The sequence below is a fragment of the Pelmatolapia mariae genome, linkage group LG13 (assembly GCF_036321145.2).
Source record: "Pelmatolapia mariae isolate MD_Pm_ZW linkage group LG13, Pm_UMD_F_2, whole genome shotgun sequence".
Classification (NCBI taxonomy): domain Eukaryota; kingdom Metazoa; phylum Chordata; class Actinopteri; order Cichliformes; family Cichlidae; genus Pelmatolapia; species Pelmatolapia mariae.
Window position 1 is genome coordinate 14,409,322 of NC_086238.1, and position 20,040 is coordinate 14,429,361.

Genomic DNA, 20,040 nt, shown 5'->3' on the forward strand with positions numbered 1-20,040 from the left:
ATATACATGTGCATGCTTGAATGATAGTGAAAAATAGAATGATCACTTTGTTTTAAAAAAATCACATGGCTTTAGCATTAGCATTTCAAGCATTATACAGATTAGTACATGTCCATGGTACAATATTGTTTGACCTTTTTGTGCTGTTGGCAAACATATGTAAACTGAATATAGTAAAAAAAAAAAGAAGTGGTAGAAGTTGTTTATATGCTAAAAATAAGTCATTTAGCCATTGCTAGGTGGTTTCTAGGCATGTGTTGGCACCATAATATATCATGCCCAGTTTTCTGTATATATTAACTAGAAGTTATTGTTGTGAAATTGAAACAATTAGATACTTTGAGAAGGTGTTATAGGTGCATAAATTCCAAAAACTGGCATTATTTGCACATAGATGGATCCTAGATGGCATGATAATATCAAAATATCTGAAATAGACAAAAACCTTTAATGGCCTAAGATGTATCTTTGTTGCAGTCTGGTTTTGCATCTCTTAATAGTTTAAGAGGATTTCACAGACAAATTAAAAAACGTACAGACAAAGCTTCTTCTTATTATTATCATCATCATCATTATTATTATTATTATTATTATTATTATTATTCTACAGTCAGAAGTAAGCATGGATCGTACTTGTATGTACACAAAAATAAAAAACACTTTTGACTTTTAAGGATGACTGGACCCAAGACTGTTGAACTCAAATTATATTAATGCATGACCTCCTTGCTACAAACTAAAGGTTCAATCCTATATATTTATTTTATTATTTTGTATATTATAGTATACTTCATTATATTGTTTTTGAAGTGTTAGGGTGAAAATCTAAAAGTATTTGCCTTCTCTTTTATTAAAAGAATGGAGAGCAACAAGTGTATCACATTATAGAAGCTGTGTCTTTATGAGCTAAAACTGTTGGTTTATCATACACGTCTTTCCCTCTAGTGGCATTCACACCTCTCATAAATTATAGAATAAACTTGTGGTTTCATTTGCAGTTATTCCCTTTAGTGCACTAATAACCTATCACGTTTCTTTCTGATCTCAGTTTTAGTAATAGGTGCGTTTGTACAGGCTGAAATTTCCCACAACAATTAAGCTATGAAAGGAAGGATTATATTACACAGTCTCAGTTGTATGTCTGTACATTGCAACAAAAGACTAGAAAAATAAGAGCTTAAATCAAGTTTTTTTAAGGTTTTAAATAGAACTGACCATTGCCTTTTATTAATGCTTAATATTGCTCATGTTTCTTGATACGCTGTGCTGTTGTAGTAGGATTGCTTTAGATGGCCTTGCTGTAGTAATTCACTCCCTGTGAAGGTCACAGGGGAGCTGCCAAAATGTCCATGTTCTCATGAATGTGCTACCACAGCAAAGCTCCCAAAGATTAAAGTGGTTGTCTGAATAAACCCATGCCACACCATTACTTTTCAGTTTTGTTCACAGTCAGTTGTTATTTATCCTTGGACTTTATCATTTTGAGTTTATGGGACTAAATTTTCACATTACTGGGACTCAAAGTAGCAACACAGCAAGTCTTTATATTTACCCTGAAAAGTAAAATAGCATTTGTGGATGGCATCAACTTTGAGATTATCCAGAAACAAGCAAGGCTAATCATTGAAAATCCATTATTTCAGGTAACACTTTAATCTCTGATAGACCGACTTTTGTGTGACAAACACTTAATTTGCTCTGAGTGCAGCAGATTGTACACTGATGTTTATCATATTTCTTCTATTATGTGGGAAATCATTATCCCTGAGCTCTGCTAAAAAGGTTTTTTTTTGGCATTGTTCTGAAGTGTAGAGTGCTCGACAAGCGCTGCAGTTAGTACCTGTTAGTTTCACTGCGGTTTTGTAATCACAGGCAAGATTTCACATAAAAATACTATGACATAGTGAGGGTGTGTCACAGGGCCATCCTATCCTAGCATAATTGAGATCACACACATTTTTCCTACGTGCTAAATTAATATCTGGCTTTGAGGATGTTCACTTCACCCACAGGAAATTAAAAAGCAAAGTTTAATACAAGTTGTCTGCAAAACCACAGAAAGCCAGGGTAATGTTAAAAAAAATCTCCCTTTCACATTCTCTGACAGTCTTCTCCCCATATTAAGTATAAACAGACAATAATTTATTCCTGCATAAATCAAGTTTTTAGTTAGCAAGTTAATGTAGATCTTGGATATCTGATTAAACTAATGCCATACTGAACAAAGATCATTGCAGTTTGTGCAAATGCTAGTATAGCTCTATATACATTTGACATACTGTAGCTACACTGTTTTGTTTCAATTGTTAAATAATAAATGATGATGCTACATCAAGTCAGAATATATCTTTAGTTTTACATGTTTTCTGCCAATGAGGAATCATAATATATCACAACTAAAGACACATTTTGGTTCTGAAATCATCGCTACCAACAGAAATTGGGAAACGATGCATAAACATTCTCCAGAAGCCTACAGGTGGATGCCGGGGTTGTGGAGGGGTTTGAGGTAGCAATGCACCTTAAGTCATCTCAAACACAGAGTTTGTTTGGTTTAGCCATGGGAAAAAACAGGTGTCTGTGCCACAGTGCAGGTCGTGTTGTCTGCCCGAAAGCAAGCGTACATACTTATTAGCATTTCCTACAACAACCTGTCAATCCAACAGTAAGCGATTGATACTGATTTGCATGTGTACCTTTTTACTTATTTAACAAAGAGTCTTTGAAATAGAAGTAATAAAAGTATGACCATATTTGAAGATCACTTGGCCTGATTGGTAATAAATATATATAATAAACCAATGACTAAATAAATAAGTGCCTGTCATGTCATGCATTAAACATTCTTGCATGTACATCCAAGAAAAAGTGAAAGTAATTTATGCACAATAGCACAAATGGTTTGATAATTACCGTATTATGTTAGGAACCCCAAGCAATGTGTGAAAATATATTTTCATATAGTGTAATACACTGTGCTAGAACACAAAGAGAAACATAACTTTAAAATAAATTTAGTAATATTGTTGCTTTTCTGCGTGGAGTTCAAGGGGATAAGCCTGAAATGTGCAGATATATGCACATGATGTAAAAACATCCTGGAAAATTGTAAATATTTAAACATTATAAACAACATAATAAGTATAAAGTTTAAAAAATGAAAGTTGGTGTCAAAACATTCATCACATATTTGTGTAGGTATTGACTGAATGTCTTAAATTGGTTGAGTTATATTTGTATCATTATCTGTGATTGTCATTGTCATGTTTCTAAGAGAATAATGCATGTAGCATTTAACAGAGTAAGAGCTGCATTTGCTGTTAAGGTGTAATTCAGAGGCTATGTCAGTGACTAAAATAGGCTTGCAGATAAGAGCTAAGGATGCCTTGCACATCATTAAGTGTGAAATATAACAACACGCCCCTGAGCTGCCTACTGTTCCCCTAGAGAGACGACAGCTAGATAGGGCTCCACACAATAATGGCTTAGAGAGCCACAGACCTACCTTGCTCACACTGCTTCATCTTAAAGCTGCTTTGATGGAAAGTATTGCAGCACAACACTACATGAAGCTTCTTGTAACAAAGGTAGAGAATCCTCAAATGCTGTTTCTCCTCGGGTCCGGTAAAGCTGCGATAAACCTGACGGAGTCCTGATTGGCTTCCTGTTCCACCTGATGGTATGTCTACAGAGAAAATCTTTTAGTCAACTATCTGAGGGAACAGAAATACTTCTCTTTTAATCAACTTGGCCCTATACACATTCAGCATTTCACTCCCACTCTGTGCCTCTAAGCGTGACCCAAAGTGTATTTTTACACTCCAAGTCTATTTTCCTGCATTTTACGTGTGTAACTACAGTGAATGTGTATTGGGCTCTGAGTGCTTTTAAAACATGGGTGACCTACAATTCAGTACTGCGTCTGAAAGCATCCTGTGTAAACACAGACAGAGCACCGAAGCAGCTGCTGCTGCTCTGATAACATGCTGCTCGCATTACGCCTCCAGTATAGACACGGTGTAAATATCTTCTTATACAGGTACAGCAATGCATGAGCCTTGAGACTACCTTGAGGCAGATTATCAGCGAAATTATTTCCAAGTACTCCTTGAAAAAAGAGAAAAAAAAACATTGCATTGGCTAGAAAATTGAAGTTTATCCTCTAAAAGGCAGGATTTCATGCATCTGTGCTCCATCTTTCCTTTTCACTCTTATTTGTGTGAAAGGCCTGAGTACTTTGTTGTGAAATGGCATGCTTATTTCAGAGGTACGGTGCGTTTGGCTTTAAATGTTGGCAAGGCGGCATCATTGTCATTTTGTCAGCTTTTAAATATAATCAAATTCTACCTCAGTGAGTCATTTCATTACACACTTGGAACAGTGAAGTAATTAGCTGCAATATAACACATTATCAACAGCAAACAGCCCAAAGACTTTAATTTACTATATACGTGCAGCATCTGTGTTCTCTGTCATGATACACGTAACCCATCTCCACAATTTTACACAAAGACTCATTCATGTCGTAGGACCCCTTATAGTCATGCATTACAAAACAAATCAAGAACATACAAAAACAACGGACCAAACAAGATAAGCAAGAAACTAAATGCTATTTATGTTGACATCACTGTTTTCCAATCTTTCCAGTATCCCTCCCACTGCAGCACCCTAGGGATCTTCAGATGGGTAAAAACAAGTCTCCTAACATTGTGGTTTTTCAGACTGCTGACAAGCTGTTCTCTGGCTATTAAATCCATTTCTCACTGTCAGTGGAGCTGGAGTAGCTTAGATTTAAATGACAAGATGCTGGTGCTCCTACTGCTCTGGGACCAGTATATACACTGAGGGCCTCAGAGTCCGCACTGTTCATTGTCTCAGGACTGATGTACTGTGGGATTATTGAGAACTAAAGTTCTCGAGGATTTATTATTTTTTTTTTTTAAAAAGGGACTTTAGGGTTTATAAATGATTTGCCACAAGTACTTCTCCACTTGTGACACAAAAATGTCAAAATGTTTGGATTATGATTTCCTTGCAGTGACAATATTGTCGTTAATTAGCTGATGACAAGCATCATTTTCAATTACAGAGTTCCCATAATAGGGTGCCATGCTAGTGGCTACTCTACAGGGGAGTGTTAGACAATTAAATTTAATGCAAGCTGCATCAGAGAGCCATTGGACTGTAATGAAAGTGGACTGACACCAGTATGTTTGGCTGTTTGATAAAGAACACACAGTCAAATTGTGGATCATTTTGAGGTTTTACTGTGAAGTAGATCGCTGACGGATTCAGCAACTGACCAAAAGTTATTTGGCCCAGATTTCTTGTAAAACTCAGATAAAGATGACTCAATGAGATTGTAGGTTTTTAACAGTGTCAGTGCACAATGACAAGCACAAAGACATACAACAAAATAACAAAGACAGCCAAAATTTGTTAAGGGTTTCCATATTAAACAACCATTTATTGTACATGTATACAGTCAATGAATATGTTTAAGAACAATTTCAAATTAAGATCCAATCTCAAGGTTTTTTTTTTAGCATGAACCCAAGTGTTTTCCTTGTATTGTACCCGAGCATAATTTTCACCTTCCCCACTCCCCTTTGAGTCTTCACACACAGAACACTTAAAGCTTAGTTTATGGTCACTGCATTTGTTGTTATGTAGCCAACTGTGACGTAACCACAGCCCTGTAGCCTTTTAAAATGATGCTCCAGGTTCCCCGGTGGCTGCTGTAGTTAAACATGATAGGTGTCGCCGCAAAGAAATAAAAGCTCTGCGTCAGTGCTGGTATAGGAATAGAAAAAGTTGAAAAAGGAAACAAAGCTATTGATTAGTTTTTTTAAGTCTTCTCCAGGAAATTTCATCTTTTCAAACTGCAGCATCTCCGTCTGTATAATGTGAGAATCTCTGAGCTCCTGTGCTGATCTATCATTGAAATGATGGTAAAAGATAGTTCACTTATGTCTTCAACCCCGGTGTACCGTATATGCCAGGTTACAAAAAATCGAGATGTGCCCAGCCAGCCAAAAGGACGTTCAAATGAGTACTTAACACAGCTATTTGCAGGATGCCTGTGTTTTGCAGAAATATTAGGTCCTGTGCTTGGCCATGAGCCACCTCTTCAAGCAAGCCAGGCCACAGTACTTAGTGATCACACTAGTCAAACAAACTGGACTTTGGGGGTGAAACGTGCTCAGACATGATATGCATTGCATTGTGTGATTACACTTTTAGAGTGGATCAGTTGATGGACTGTTCTCATTATCGACCTATTTTTATGCCCGTCCATTTTTCTGCAGTGTTTTTAGTAGCCCTTGCATTTTTGGCTCGAATACAAAGCAGAAGCTCTCATTTAAATTTGCAAAAGCAGTTTTCTCATCTGTAAAAATTTAAACGTTTTAAAAATGTTTTTGTCAAGGACAGCATTGGTCCACGTGATTTACTTGTACCTAAATGAAAAATAACATCACTAAAACCACCGCAAACAATAAAACCATTTCACGTTTACTTTCTAGCATGCAAACATAATTAATTAAAGTAACACACACACATATTCACACACACACTAACCCCGCAGTCAGAGATTGATAAAAGGAGAAGTAAGCTGACAAAGGATTTCTAGTATCAGAATGATTGTTATGAACTTTATCTTGAGTCTTATTTGAGAAACAAATGGCCCTGTCATCAAGAACACACCATCTATAATTCTTTGTCCTTTTTATCCATAAACAGTTATTCTGCCTATGCCGGCCTTGGTGCCAGAAGATAAATAAGGGGAATTAATTTATGTCAGGATGACAGGAAAGCACTGCTCTGTTTGGCAGGAAAAACAGAGCAGAGAGTGTTATTAATGACTCGATGTGTGGACTGCAAGGACCACAGTCGCTCAAAAGGAGGTCAGAAGAGAGGGAGGCGAGCCGGGGGGACAGGGAGGATGGAAACAGGGTGCTAACGCAAGAATAAAGGGAATATTCAGTAAAGTGGCAGATGAACTGAGGAAACCAATCTTTGGGATGTTAGAACACCCACCACCACTCGGTACTCTTGCTTGTCCTAGTTTTTAATGTCACCAGCCTTGCACCAATCCTCACCATGCAGTGGTGCAATGTAAATAATGGGCTTTATAGTGCTTACTGGGGAGGCATCGTGTCGAGGCAGCAGTCAGGTCTGTGGAGCCGTGATCTGACCACCTAAACGCAAGTGCAAAACTGTTACTTTTGTGGCCTCGTACAGAACATAATTCATAACTTTCTGAGTGTGGAAATTGCCTGTGAAAATTATTCCTCATTAGAGTTCGTTATCAGCCAACAATTGTCATGTCGTTTGCAATATTAATTGGCAATTAGATTCCGTCACAGTTCTGTGTATTCCATCAATGATCATTTGACTGAGAAATTCACGACTGCGCCTTCTCCTCTTTTAAAACTAATTACAATACTCTGAATTCTGGGATTTTACAGTAATGCATTCTTTTCTGTGGCAACGTTAAAATGGTTTTGGTTATTTCATATTTAGAATTCCTGTTTTTGATTGTTTCCGGATTTTTTTGTGTCTTTCTCTTGCTGGTTTTAAGCTGGTGGAGCTTAACGAGAAAAGCAGGTATTTCTGTAAAGTTGATCTTTAGGAATCTCAAAACAAACTCCGATTTAATTTTTTTTTTTTTTGATTTTCTGTAATTATCACATGACTCAATGTCCCAACCACAGCATTAAAATCCTGATTTGTAATATCCATACCTAGACTGAAATTTTAAATACAGCTTAAAATAAACAGTTTAGAAGCTGGTGCAATGAAAGCCATTCATTATTGATTTTTAAAACTTACTAGGAGTCACAAGGTCACTGAGGATGCTAGGAATCCAGTTTTCTAGGCATTAATATGTAAAATAAAATTGAATATTGAAAACATAATGTGTTTATACACCTCTTTGCATTCAATTATTAGTTATTATTAACTTCTGGCTCTATTCCATAGCATGTCTTTGTCCTGTCTTCCTCCCCTCACCCCAACCGGTCGTGGCATATGGCCGCCCCTCCCTAAGCCTGGTTCTGCTGTAGGTTTCTTCCTGTTAAAAGGGAGTTTTTCCTTCCGTCTGTCACCAAAGCTCTTGCTCATAAGGGGTCATATGATTGTTGGGGTTTTCTCTAGGTTTTTTTGTATTATTGTATTGAATTAAACTAGTGGTTAAAAATATGTTGCCACTGTCAAATTATGTCAAACCAAGTCAGATGGCATGAATGTTAAATGAATACATTTAATGAACATAGATTTGCTCATTTTTGTTTGCATGTTTATTCATAGTCATTCTCAGTTTTGATGCCCAACTGTTAAACAGGATTAGTTCACCTGATCAAATCATTTCACTAAATTAACATTTAGGATTTCATTAGATGTCAGTCAAGTTTTGAATTGGTATTTGTTTTTTTATATATATCATCCCTTTTCATTTTCATCTGTTTTAATAACAGTGATCTAGAAGTCAGTCGCAGTGGTCAAAAAGCAGGTAAAATACAGTTCTGCATTTGTTATAAAGAACGATAAAAGTGAAGTAACCAGAATAGTATTATTCCCTTTAATATTAAACAGGATAGAGCAGGGAATAATGCAATGTAAGACCATGTGTTAATTACGAGAAAGTAATTGTCATTTCTATGCAATGGAAAAGACTAATCCAGTCAAATTTCTTTTCCTCAAAGCAATAATGTTTTCACTAATGATGTCCATTTGCACCGCTGCTAAAGTAAGAGGTTGGATTCCATTAGTGATACAAAGTATCACTAAGTTCACAGGTAGTCTACAAATTTCAGCTTGTGTGTTGTTATTTAGATGACCGGAGACTGAACAGCTACACTAAATGTTGAAAATGGGATATTCACATTTGTTTTTGTTTTTGTTTTTTTTCATGTAGTATATTTCTAATATCAAAGTGCTTGCTGCAATAGTGTTGCAATCAACTGTAAACGGAGGCTTTTACTGTGTCCCTGTTACTATGGTTACCCACATTAGCTACAAGCTGAAAAAGCATTAATTAGACAGGTGAACACAGTTTCACTTACATGTAGTTGTTGTTCATGCCACGCTTTTTAGTTAGTGCATGTTCTTAACATGAGTAAAGTGCCTCATGAGTAAACCACGTCTTTATGACTCATGTGTGGAGCAGTTTCAAAATGATCACCTAGTGCACAGAAAGTTATTTAAATTGTTTTTAAAAATGAAATATATGTTATATTTTCTTCCTAACAACACTGTTTAGCTACAGAACAGAAACTACCATCTTATGGTCCAGTAGTCTAAAATTGTAAACGCATGAGCCTGCGCTTTGCTAATCCTTGTTAGCTTTCAACAGCATCAGTATACCATAGTTGCATGTTTGTCTGGCTGAAAAGGTACACACAAGTTTGCAAGAATCCCTTCCAAAAGTTACATTTCCTGTGAAAAACAACAAACGCTGCACCTTATTCAAAACATAGATACTGTGGGTATTAATAATAGATGTTTTGCGAACAAAAAAAGGGTCATCTTTACATGTATCTTTACATTTTGCATTTTTAAACACCACCCAGCGTCTCTTCAGGGGCAACTGATGTAAGCAAGCATGAGTCACTGCTGGTATAAGAGACGCTGAGACACTGAAGCATCACTGCTGTAAAATTAGTGTTTTGTTTCACTAAAAACCAAAGCACATGTAAGAAAATAAAACATGTTTTTGCAAAAACAATATATACCCTAAGGCCCCCAAGATGTCAACACTGACTAAGACCATGGAGTGAAGATGAGTTTAAATCAGGAACATTTGGGAAAAAGAGATGATGCAAATATTTATTTTTTCCACATGGTTCTTTCACAAGGAGATAAACAATCAACAAGACATTCACTGATTCCGTGTCAAATACACAAAAGGGATTTGGTAAATAGAGGTTTTTAAAGGATTTTATTTGTCCTGGAACTGCGGCACAAAGTTAGCTGTGGTATACACACACACAATGTCTTTTATCGATGCTAACAGCAGACTCGTCTTATCTTGCTGTAGCAATTTAACTGTCTTTGTATCTTTTGAAATCAGATTGTGGTTGCCTGTAATTTTATTTTGCAGTGTCTCTCTTTACCATGCAATAACAACTATTTATTTTGGTTTTGCCAGCAATTGAATTTACTCTGGATTTCTTTTGGAAGGGGTTTATCAGTAGCTTTCATTCTGAGTACAGTGCAGAAATGTAAACAGACCTTTAGCTAATATAGGAAAAACCTAAAGCAGCTGGTCAAACAAACTTGTAATTCTAAATCTGTGTGCTAGTTGTTGTTAAGTATTTGATGTTTAGGGGTTGTTGTTTTTTTGTATTTTCTACCCGAGAGACATTTAAATAACTCTCTTTTGACTCTTTTATGCATAAACTGCACAATGAGGGGTGTCTAAACAATTACAGGAAAGATAAGCTTTTAGAGTCTGTCACTGAAATTAATTCTGCTACACTCGTATTAAGTGCTATAAGTGTGGAAACCACTTTGCTAATTGTGCATGGCAGTGTGTGATATGCTTTTTACAATATAAAGGTCAAGCACGCACTTCACATTTGTCGCTGTGCGTGGGTGCGTGCTTGAGGATACCATCTCCGTAGCCTCTTCAGCCATGGAGAATAGCCACATGGAGAATACAAAGTGGCTTACAAAAGCTTGGCTGACCTCACACACATCTGGCAAACATGCATGTGATAGAGGCTTTTTGTGCCTTTGTTCAGTCTTTCCAAAGTATGAAAGATTGTTTGCGAACACAAACGTGTGACTGACTTACACAAATACGGAACAAATTTGTTAAAGTTAACAAGACTGAACAGTTATTTGCAGACATGACCGCATTTGTTTCCAAACAGAAGAATCTGTATAATAAAAGTGCAGCCGAGACAGGCTGTGCATGTTTGTGTGTTCACAATGATCTGACAACAGGCACACAGTTTACATACCCGAGATTGCAGGGGTCTTGACAAACATGCGATTACTCCTCAGTAATTAGCTTGTTGGCATCCCTGTGGTTAAAAACAAGGGTGGTAATTATGATGAGGAGGTCTTGGGACTGCTGTCTGCTTCTCTTCCAAAGACACAACTCACCAGGGGATAAGACAATGAGACAGGAACAGGAGGGCATAGAGAAAGAAGGAGGGTGGCATGTGTTGACTGTGTCCATGCTGTCACAGAAGACAAAACAACTTTGTAATTGCCATTCAAGAAGACTAGACACAGGACACAGATGCAGGAATTATGCGACTGAAAGTATAAAAAAGAAAGTAACCTTTAAAAGCTGTTAGAAAAGGTATTTAGTTAGGATGCTGGGGGAGGTGAGTAAGCTGAAAATAATAATAATTTGAACTAAATGTGGATTCCAGAATTGACCCAAAATTAGAGAAATTCAGTGCAGTCGGAATACTTTTGTTTGTATATTACCCTTTGAATACACATTTTTTTGTTGTGTATGTGACAAGTTGGATTAATGGCTCACAGTGTCCAGCAGGCTGTGTGGAGCATAGATGTTCTGTCAAAGTCAGAGGGCCAGAGGTTCACTGGGGGCAGATGAAGATCCATCACAGGCTTGACTATTGCTGGTTGGACCACTAGGCCACCCCTGAACCCAGAAGGCCCTATTTGCTGCAGTTGCTTGGCAACCCTTGCTGTAATTAGTCCTGAGCTGTAGCGCCTCAAGTCAGATACCCAGTCTTCACTGCTAGGTCAGACTGCAGTAGGAGCAGAGCCACACCTACACAGGCTCCAGCAACTGAAGTGAATTTATATTAGAGCACTAGGGATATTGTCAGCATATGAGCACATGAATCAAGTTCCCTAAATGGCTGTAAAAACAATTTCCTTTTATTAACTTATAAAAAATGTCATTATAAGATTTATATGTGGATAATATACAATAATACACTACATTGCCACAGTTGTGACATGTGACAGAAATGTATGAAAGAAGCTAGAGGCCATGTTGTCCAGACTGGAATTAACTCGTGATTGGAAGGGCAAATGAGAAATTAGCTTAAAATAAATGACTATTTCGAGGTTGCTGTGATTTGCATTCCCTAATAGAGGGAAACAGTAACATATATTCTTCAAAGAGTATAAATAAATCTTTCTGCATGCACATGGAATTGATATTAATCCTTTTGTGCGAGATAGGGACTGCAGAGAGGAAGCAAGAGAGGAGAAAAAACACACATTAGCCGAGTGAAATGCTAAACATCACTCAACGACTGCCATGTAAAAGTGCAGCGTAAGGACTGCAGCACTTATGCTACATTGCATTTTGTCTTTTTTTTTTGTTTAAGATGTTGGTGACAGTGTCTGGCACTAACTGATACTTCACACAGGAAGCAATGATAGATATGTAGGTAGTCTTGCCAACAGTAATACCAAGTGTTATTAGAAATTAATTTAAAAGTCTGTTATAGCTCAAAATGTATAGTGATGGCTGACACTGCAGATTTCTACAGTAGTGGTTTTGTTATTGACATTGACTTGTTGCTTCAGTAAGATGGTATTTAATGCAATTTATAATAGCAACAACTTTACATTTGTATAGCCAAAGTTACAGTGGCTATATAAATGGTTATTAGACTATAAAGCAGCTGCTTTGACTGGTAGAGAGAGAGAGGTCAGAGAGTCATTGAGAAGCACTTTACCCTGTTCTGCCAGCTTATTTTCCATTAGTTTCTATTTTTGAATTGAGAGATTTTTAATTGTACTTTTTTTATACAGGAAGCTTTTGTTTATTAATCTAAATGTGCATCTGATGAAAAGTATAATCCTAGATTTTGTGTAATTGAGCAAAAATATACCAGCTATGATATGGCTATCATAGTTGACTATCAAACTAACACCCATCCATCCATTCAGCCAATCATAGTGATGCATCCTGGACAAGGCCAACACAAAGAGACCTAAATAAACGAGAAAGACGTATCTTAGCACTATGGAAGAAAGCTGTACCCAGAAAAAATCCTCGCAAGCAGGAGGATGACAGCTTACATACCTGTGGTGGTATTGGGAGAGAGAGCAGTGGATTTTTTGATCAGATTGTTTAGCACAATCTTGGAAAGTGAGATGATGCCTGAAGAGTGAAGAAAAAGTCTACTGGTACCAGTTTTCAAGAAGGCGGGTGATGTAGTAAGTATAGAGGGATAAAACTGAGCAGCAGTATGACGTTATGCTGAGAAATAGTACTAGAGATGTGACATTTGCTTTGAGAGTGATGATTGAGAAGTATAGCGAAAGAATGTCCTTATGCATGCTCAATCCTTCAGGTAAGGAAATCGCAGAAAGTTGATACTGTTCATTCAGAAGACTGAAGAAGTCACTTGGATGAAAGGTTTCTGCCAATGTAAACGCTATATCCGGATGAACAGAATCAACTTTACAGAGAAAGGAGTTGCACTGTGACTTTGTGGATCTAGAGAAAGCATAAGATAGGGTGCCAAGAAGTGTGGTACTGCTTGAGGAAGTCAGGAGTGGCTGAGAAGTACGTGAGGCTAGCGCAGGACATGTATGAAAACAGGGAGTCACTGCTGGGGTGAACAATAGGAGTGACAGATGGGTTCAAGGTGGGGGTAGCATTACAACTGGAATCAACTTGTTTGCAGTGATGGTGGCCAGGTTTACAGTTGAGGTTATGCAGGAGTCTCTGTGAACTATGATGTTTGCAGATGACATTGTGGTCTATAGTGAGAGTAGGAAGCAGGTGCATACCTCTTTTCTTCAGAGGTATGCACTGAAGAAAAGACGAATCAAAGTCAGTAGAAGCAAGGCAGAATACATGTGTGTGAATGACAGGAAGACAGGTTTAGCAGTGAAGCTAGAAGAAGTAGACGCAATGAAGGTAGATGAGTTTGGGATACTTGGGATAAACCATTCAAAATGTGTCCGAGGTGATTTATGACAGAAGAACAGCAGCAAGTGTAACAAAGAAGGTTTACAAGTAAGACTGGTCATGATATGTGGTTTGGAGATGGTCTCACTAACAAAATGCCAGGAGGCAGAGCTGTTAGAGGGGAAGTTGCTCAGATTTTCACTAAGAGTGACCAGGAAGGGATTAGAAATAGGTACATCAGAGGGTTTGTAGACAAAGTTGGAGAGGCAAGGCTGAGATGGTTTGGACATGTGCAGAGGAGGGATAGTGGATGTTGAAGATGGAATTGCTAGGCAAAGAGGAGGTCTAAGGATGAAGGGGGACATGCAACGGATTGGTGTGACAGGAAATGCTAGGGATAGGCTAAGATGGAAGTAGATGATTTACTGTGGTAAGCCCTAAAGGGAGCAACCAGTGAGGGAGGAGGCTAGACATAATATACCTGTTATACCATAAAAATAGGTGCTCTATGAAAATGGGAAAAATTCTGTATAAAGCTCAGGGTAAATGATGATTTGGACTCCTTGCACATTATACAAAGTGATTTGATCCACTTACTGTAAAATAAAAAATAATGGTTGAAGCACCTTTAATGTACCACATAGCCAAACTAATGTACCTGTGCACTGAAAGCTTAATTTTGAAAGGTCGTTAAACACTGAAAGGCGTCTTTAAGGCACTGATGTGTCTTTTTTTCCAGTTCATAGATGGATAACAAGTCATTGACATGGGTTTGTTTGGTAGTAATTCATGACCTGTGACCCATACTGGTGGCCCATAAAACCTTAGCAAAGTATCGGGAGGTCAGCCCTGGCTCCATAAATTCTAAGACCAACCATCAGCATTCTCACATAGAGCCGCAATAAAGAAGACACAGCTCATAAAACAGGCCCAGTGGGATAAAAATATTCTTCCCCCATTGATGTTTAAACTATCAATTTTAGATATGACTCTTGTTGTCCTGTGGCATTGAAATATTCAGTTAGCGTCAGCTTTATTTTTCTCTGCAGAGAGACGCATTCAGCTTGCAGTTTTTTCTGCACCAGCTTTTTGAAAATCATTGTCAGTATACTCGCATAATGTTAACAATACATCTTTTATCTTGTTTTTTTTTAAGTGTGACCTTCACTAAGAATTCCATTAGCAATAGATTAGATAAAGAAGTCAGGTCCCCTGACTTGACTGCTGTGTACTGTTGTTTTTACAGTACATTACTTTCTTGTGGCCTTGTGGCTTTTCAATGTGGTATTGATATCACAAGATGCATTCTATTTTTAACTCCTTAAAGAGACATTAAACAGATTTCCCACAATGTCCATGAGTACAGGGCTCTGTGTGACATGAACACTGTGACCCATATCTCTTCGGAAGTGTTACTGTATCACATGGGGAGTTTTGACATTTCCCCATGTGTTCTATTTACTTCATTTTTTTCTGTAAGGCACGCTCTTGACAGTTCTGCCTTCTTGTTATTTCAGAGCTTTGCGGGATTCTGCTTGAGTCACTTTTTTCCCTTTTCTTTTCTTTTTAAAAGCCCACTTTCTGACAGCCCACATCCTCAAACGTCCTTATGAATTTGCTCGTCCACTGGCGAACAGTGACAATGAAAACTCCATACGGAATAGATTTATGAGGGCCGAACCTTAATAAAGGGTGACCCTGAAAACCACATCTGCCATTAAGCTCCATGTCTCCATAATTTACAGCTTGGACTATCTGGGCATGCTCTCAATACTCTTCACTTCAGTGCTTTACATTTTCATTTATATACAGTGTCTGTTTGGTTTGATTGATTGCCCATTAAAAATGTAAGGGTCAAAAATAGACTTGCGGGTTGGATTGTTGATTTATTGCCACGTTGAATTAGGATGTACATTTTAAATCACTGATACCAATGAAAGCTGACTAATTAAAAAAAATCCTAATGGTTCTATTTTACCAAAATATAGAAGATCTGCATTGTTAGGGGTTTATCTTATCTTGTTGTTTGCCTTCTATATTCATTGAGCCCCTTCATATTCCCCTTTGATTTTCCCACTAATGACATACATTAAGAAAAAGCGAAAAACAATGTTTCAGCCATGTCAGTTAAATAGGGGAGAATGTTCTGTAATTCAGAGAGTGTGTTTGTTTCCTGTGGTCCCTGTGGTCTACACCTCCCTGGTGGCTTGCCTGCGGTAACAAAGGCACCAGTGTGGCTCCTATTCCATGTTAGTCCCCTGAGGAGCTTCTTCTAATGAGCTACATACAGTATCCACAGTGAAGTTGGTGCTTTTACCTTGATTTGGGATTTCTCCTCTCTGCGTCTACAGCAAAGTCCTGAGGGTTACACTGACTATAGAAATTGCCATTAGTGCATACATAATGTCATAAATAAAACTTTAGTTTAACATCAGGAAGCATCTTCCTGGAGGTATGCATATGGACTGAAATTAATTATGTGTTTGCTTGATTTAAGCATTTTTTATTGCACAGTTATGTGGGGGTGGTTCAGTGAAGTGGAAAGGATCTGCAGATATGGGTACGTTTTGAAGGTGCAGACAACAGCCTTGATACACTGTATTGTAAATCAGTGAAGCATCTGGCTTTCTATAGTAGATCGTTGGTGATAACCTGGTGCAGTTATGCTGCACGCTGGGTATTTAAAGCATTTTCTTGAGATTAGGAAAATATATTGATAATGATATAATGAAATTTGATAACAGATAAAGAGAATACCAACAAGGCCAAATTGCAGGTCAATGACAAAACAAAAACTGGTTATGAATGCATACATATACGTATATATTGTTCTAAGCATGAGAAATTGTAAATAAATAAATGATAATAATAACATTGCATCCTGTAGAGGTTCGTGAATACTGTTCTTTTGTCATGCCCATATCGCTGAGTGTTCTTTTGATTTTTTTCCTCTATGCTGTGGTGAGAAGCTCTTATCTCCACTGCACCATAACCTTCCCCAGAGTGGTCACCAACTAATATACTCACTTGGGTTTAGTCCAGGATAAAGACCTCTGCTCTCCAACTCTCTTGGTGACCACAGGTACACAAAAACAGAGCACTATCGCTCTGCCAGCTCAGCCAGTAAATGGGGAAGACCATTGTAGTGAAGCTTTTAGCCGGCTTCCTGGGGAGTCCTGTCGCCAATGACATTTCTAAATGGACAAACAGAGCAGTCAGGGAGACAGGGGCACTTACACTTCAATTCCTTTTTGTTACCTTTGGGTTTGTTTGTTAAATGCTTCTTTCTACACGGGGAAAAAAATATGTATTGTTTTTTTTTTCTGCTCAAGTTATCGCTTAGATTTTTCTAATACGGCTCGCTAAAGGTTTATTTTCCTACGTCTATTTTCTCAAATAGGGAAACGACTAAATAATATTCACTTCATTCAGTTACAGTTGTTATTATTTTTTAGACCTACTTATTCAAACTTGAATAAATGTACAATGAGGATACAGATTATAAAATAAAATAATCGTTTAAGAATTTATGCAGCTGTGCACTAAAGAAGAATTTATTGCACAGCTGCATCTTAATTTGTGCAAATAGTCTGTATTTCGCCAAATCTCATAAAGAAACAAATTTTTTAATTAATTTGAACAGTAGAAAAAATGTTACTGTGGAGCTGCACCACCGAAAGGCTTTGATATGTGAATAAGTAACAGGTGCATGATGAGCCAACAGAATCTGCATTCAGGTCAGCTGTCCATCCATCCATCCATCCATCCATCCATCCATCCATCCATCCATCCATCCATCAATCACATGGGCAAGACACAGGTTATAGCCTGGACAGCTCACCACTGCTCAGGGCTAGTCAGAGATCCATTAATTACTATTTTTAATCTCCTAATATGAAATAGCCACAGGCAAACGTGCCACAGCAAATAAATAAATAAATAAAAATCATTGTAATCTGTTTATAAGTCAGCAATTGGCAAAACCTGTGCCAGTCCAACATTCAGTCACACATTCTAGTAACTACTTCTGAGTCTTTAGAGTCTGCTATACTGAGGCAGAAGTGACAAGCAGGCTACACTGGTCTAGTGAGATCATGTCTTTCAAATGTATAGTCAGTGAAGATTGAGCTGTCAATCATCTGTCATACAGTCTACTTGATAACTTTGTTTAAATATTAATTCATGGGTTTGCCTTACCAAAGCTAATGGAGAGTAATTGCTAAGTCTCTTCTTCCAAGCTGCAACCACATGCATAGTTCATTCATAGTAAATCAAATATTATACTACATTATATGTTTAGGCATCTACAGTGAAGAAAAAGCATGAAGGACTATGATTCAATCATTAACTGCATTATCTGTGACTGACCTTTATATTAGTCCCTATTCTCTTTCATATATACCACTAAGATAAGTAGCTGATATATGTATGCACATATTTGTGTGTATATGTATGCGTTTTACCATCTACCTTTTAATGTGTGACTAGCGCCTTTGGCCTGCCACGGGGTGTCTTCGCTTTGATGGTATCCTTTTGATTTTGGTGTTTATGATGTTTATCCTCTCTCATATCCACTTCCTGTGCCGATGGATAACAGGGAAAAATATCGGGACGATTATGGGAAGTGAACCAGCAAAGTAATAATCTCCTTATGAATAATAAATTTACCTAATGGTCTGTAGTATCACTGCATATATACACTGGATGACTGGAAATGTAAAGTGATGGAAAAAGACAAAATGGGATTTACCTGAAACCTTTCCCATGTACACCCTGAAGTGTTGAAAACAGGAAGTGCAGGACTTTTATGTGTTTTATCGGTGTTTTTATATATATTTATTTCTGAAGTGCACCTGATACTATAATGATGTCTCTAACTAAAAAATCTCTCGAATATGTCGGTTCTACATCTTAGTGCTATGCCCTTTCCTGCTGATTGTGACTTCTTTTTAATGGTGTGATCATTACCTACTAATAGCTAGAGCTCATGTTGTTTAATTATCATCTAACTGCATTGCTACTTCAGATATTAAAACAGGGAATTGATGGCAAAGAAGAAGGTGAACCTGACATGTCAAACTGTCTGGCGGCTTGCCATGTTGATTGCTGAATAATGCACAGCCAAACCCTGGCTGTGTGCTAGAGAAGCACCAGACAGTAGCTCCACTAGCATGCACTGCTCTGAATAAAATATAGCTGCTCTCCTCTGCTCCGAGTGTGAGTGGATTTTCAAAAGAAGGACATTCACTGAAATCACTTTTGGGACATTGTTTATGTTTGTGACCAGCAGGAGACAGCACTTTTTTTTGCATGGCTGAACTCCCGTACATTGCAGCATTGGAATCAAATGGCACAGATTGAAATGATGGTGATTGGCCTGAGTAGCCTTCCATGCATGACCGCCCCACAGACTTTTAGTTGCAGATTAATCTGACGTGTTGAAAGACAGTGGTGTCAATGTTTGATTCTACTCGTGTTATCTGTAATGTAGCTAAAGCTCTCAATGGGCTGACAAGATTAGAATGCATTACTGTCAGAAAGCAGGGTGCCCTGGGGCTGCACCGAGCTCGTGGAGTGTTAATGACTCAGACTATGCCTCACTAGTGCAGGGCATGTGCTGACAATCCACCTAGCCACTTGCATCCCAATCAGTTTGGTCTGTTGCAAGAAACACAAAGAATGACAGCTTATTAAACCTGATTGATGGAATGCCATATGTGAAACATTGTTACTATTGGCCATATAAGATTTACAGTCACTTATGGCCCTATTGATTGACCACTGGTGATTTGAGATCTAAGATAGATATCATGAGAAAGGTCTGTAGTATGAGTGCTGAAGTGCATCCTATTATATATGTGTGTTTGAGGCTATTGGGACCTTTTCTCATGCCATTCAGGTACAGGTGCATGAAAGCTATTTGTTATAATGAACAAAAAAAGAAATTGTTAACTTTTTGTTACTTGTTTATCTGTCTTATCTGGTTTTCTTTTAAATGACATCTGAGCGGGGTTTTTTTTTTTCAACTCCAGCCAGACATAATGATGGATGAAGGAAGAATATTGAACATGTGCAAATGAGGAAAAATAGTTTATGTTGCATAGTTAAGCAAGCGTGTTTTCAGTATTTGCATAAGCATTAGTGAATATGTGCTTATTTTTTCTATTTTGTTTTGG

The 20,040-nt window shown here is 37.7% G+C and overlaps 1 protein-coding gene across 28 annotated transcripts in view; it reads left to right on the plus strand.

Moving 5' to 3' along the window:
- The window catches only part of LOC134639848 (neurexin-1a), a 253,513-nt gene that overhangs the window by 36,066 nt on the left and 197,407 nt on the right, over positions 1-20,040 (plus strand). Inside the window, exon 1 of one of the 28 annotated variants that reach the window (XM_063491331.1) lies at positions 6,984-7,050. The exons of the other annotated variants lie outside the window; for them this stretch is intronic. Within the exon in view, the coding sequence (XP_063347401.1) occupies positions 7,026-7,050 (25 nt within the window). The 5' untranslated portion in view covers positions 6,984-7,025. Of the gene's footprint in view, positions 1-6,983; positions 7,051-20,040 lie in introns of those variants that run through there. 28 annotated transcript variants of the gene reach the window in all.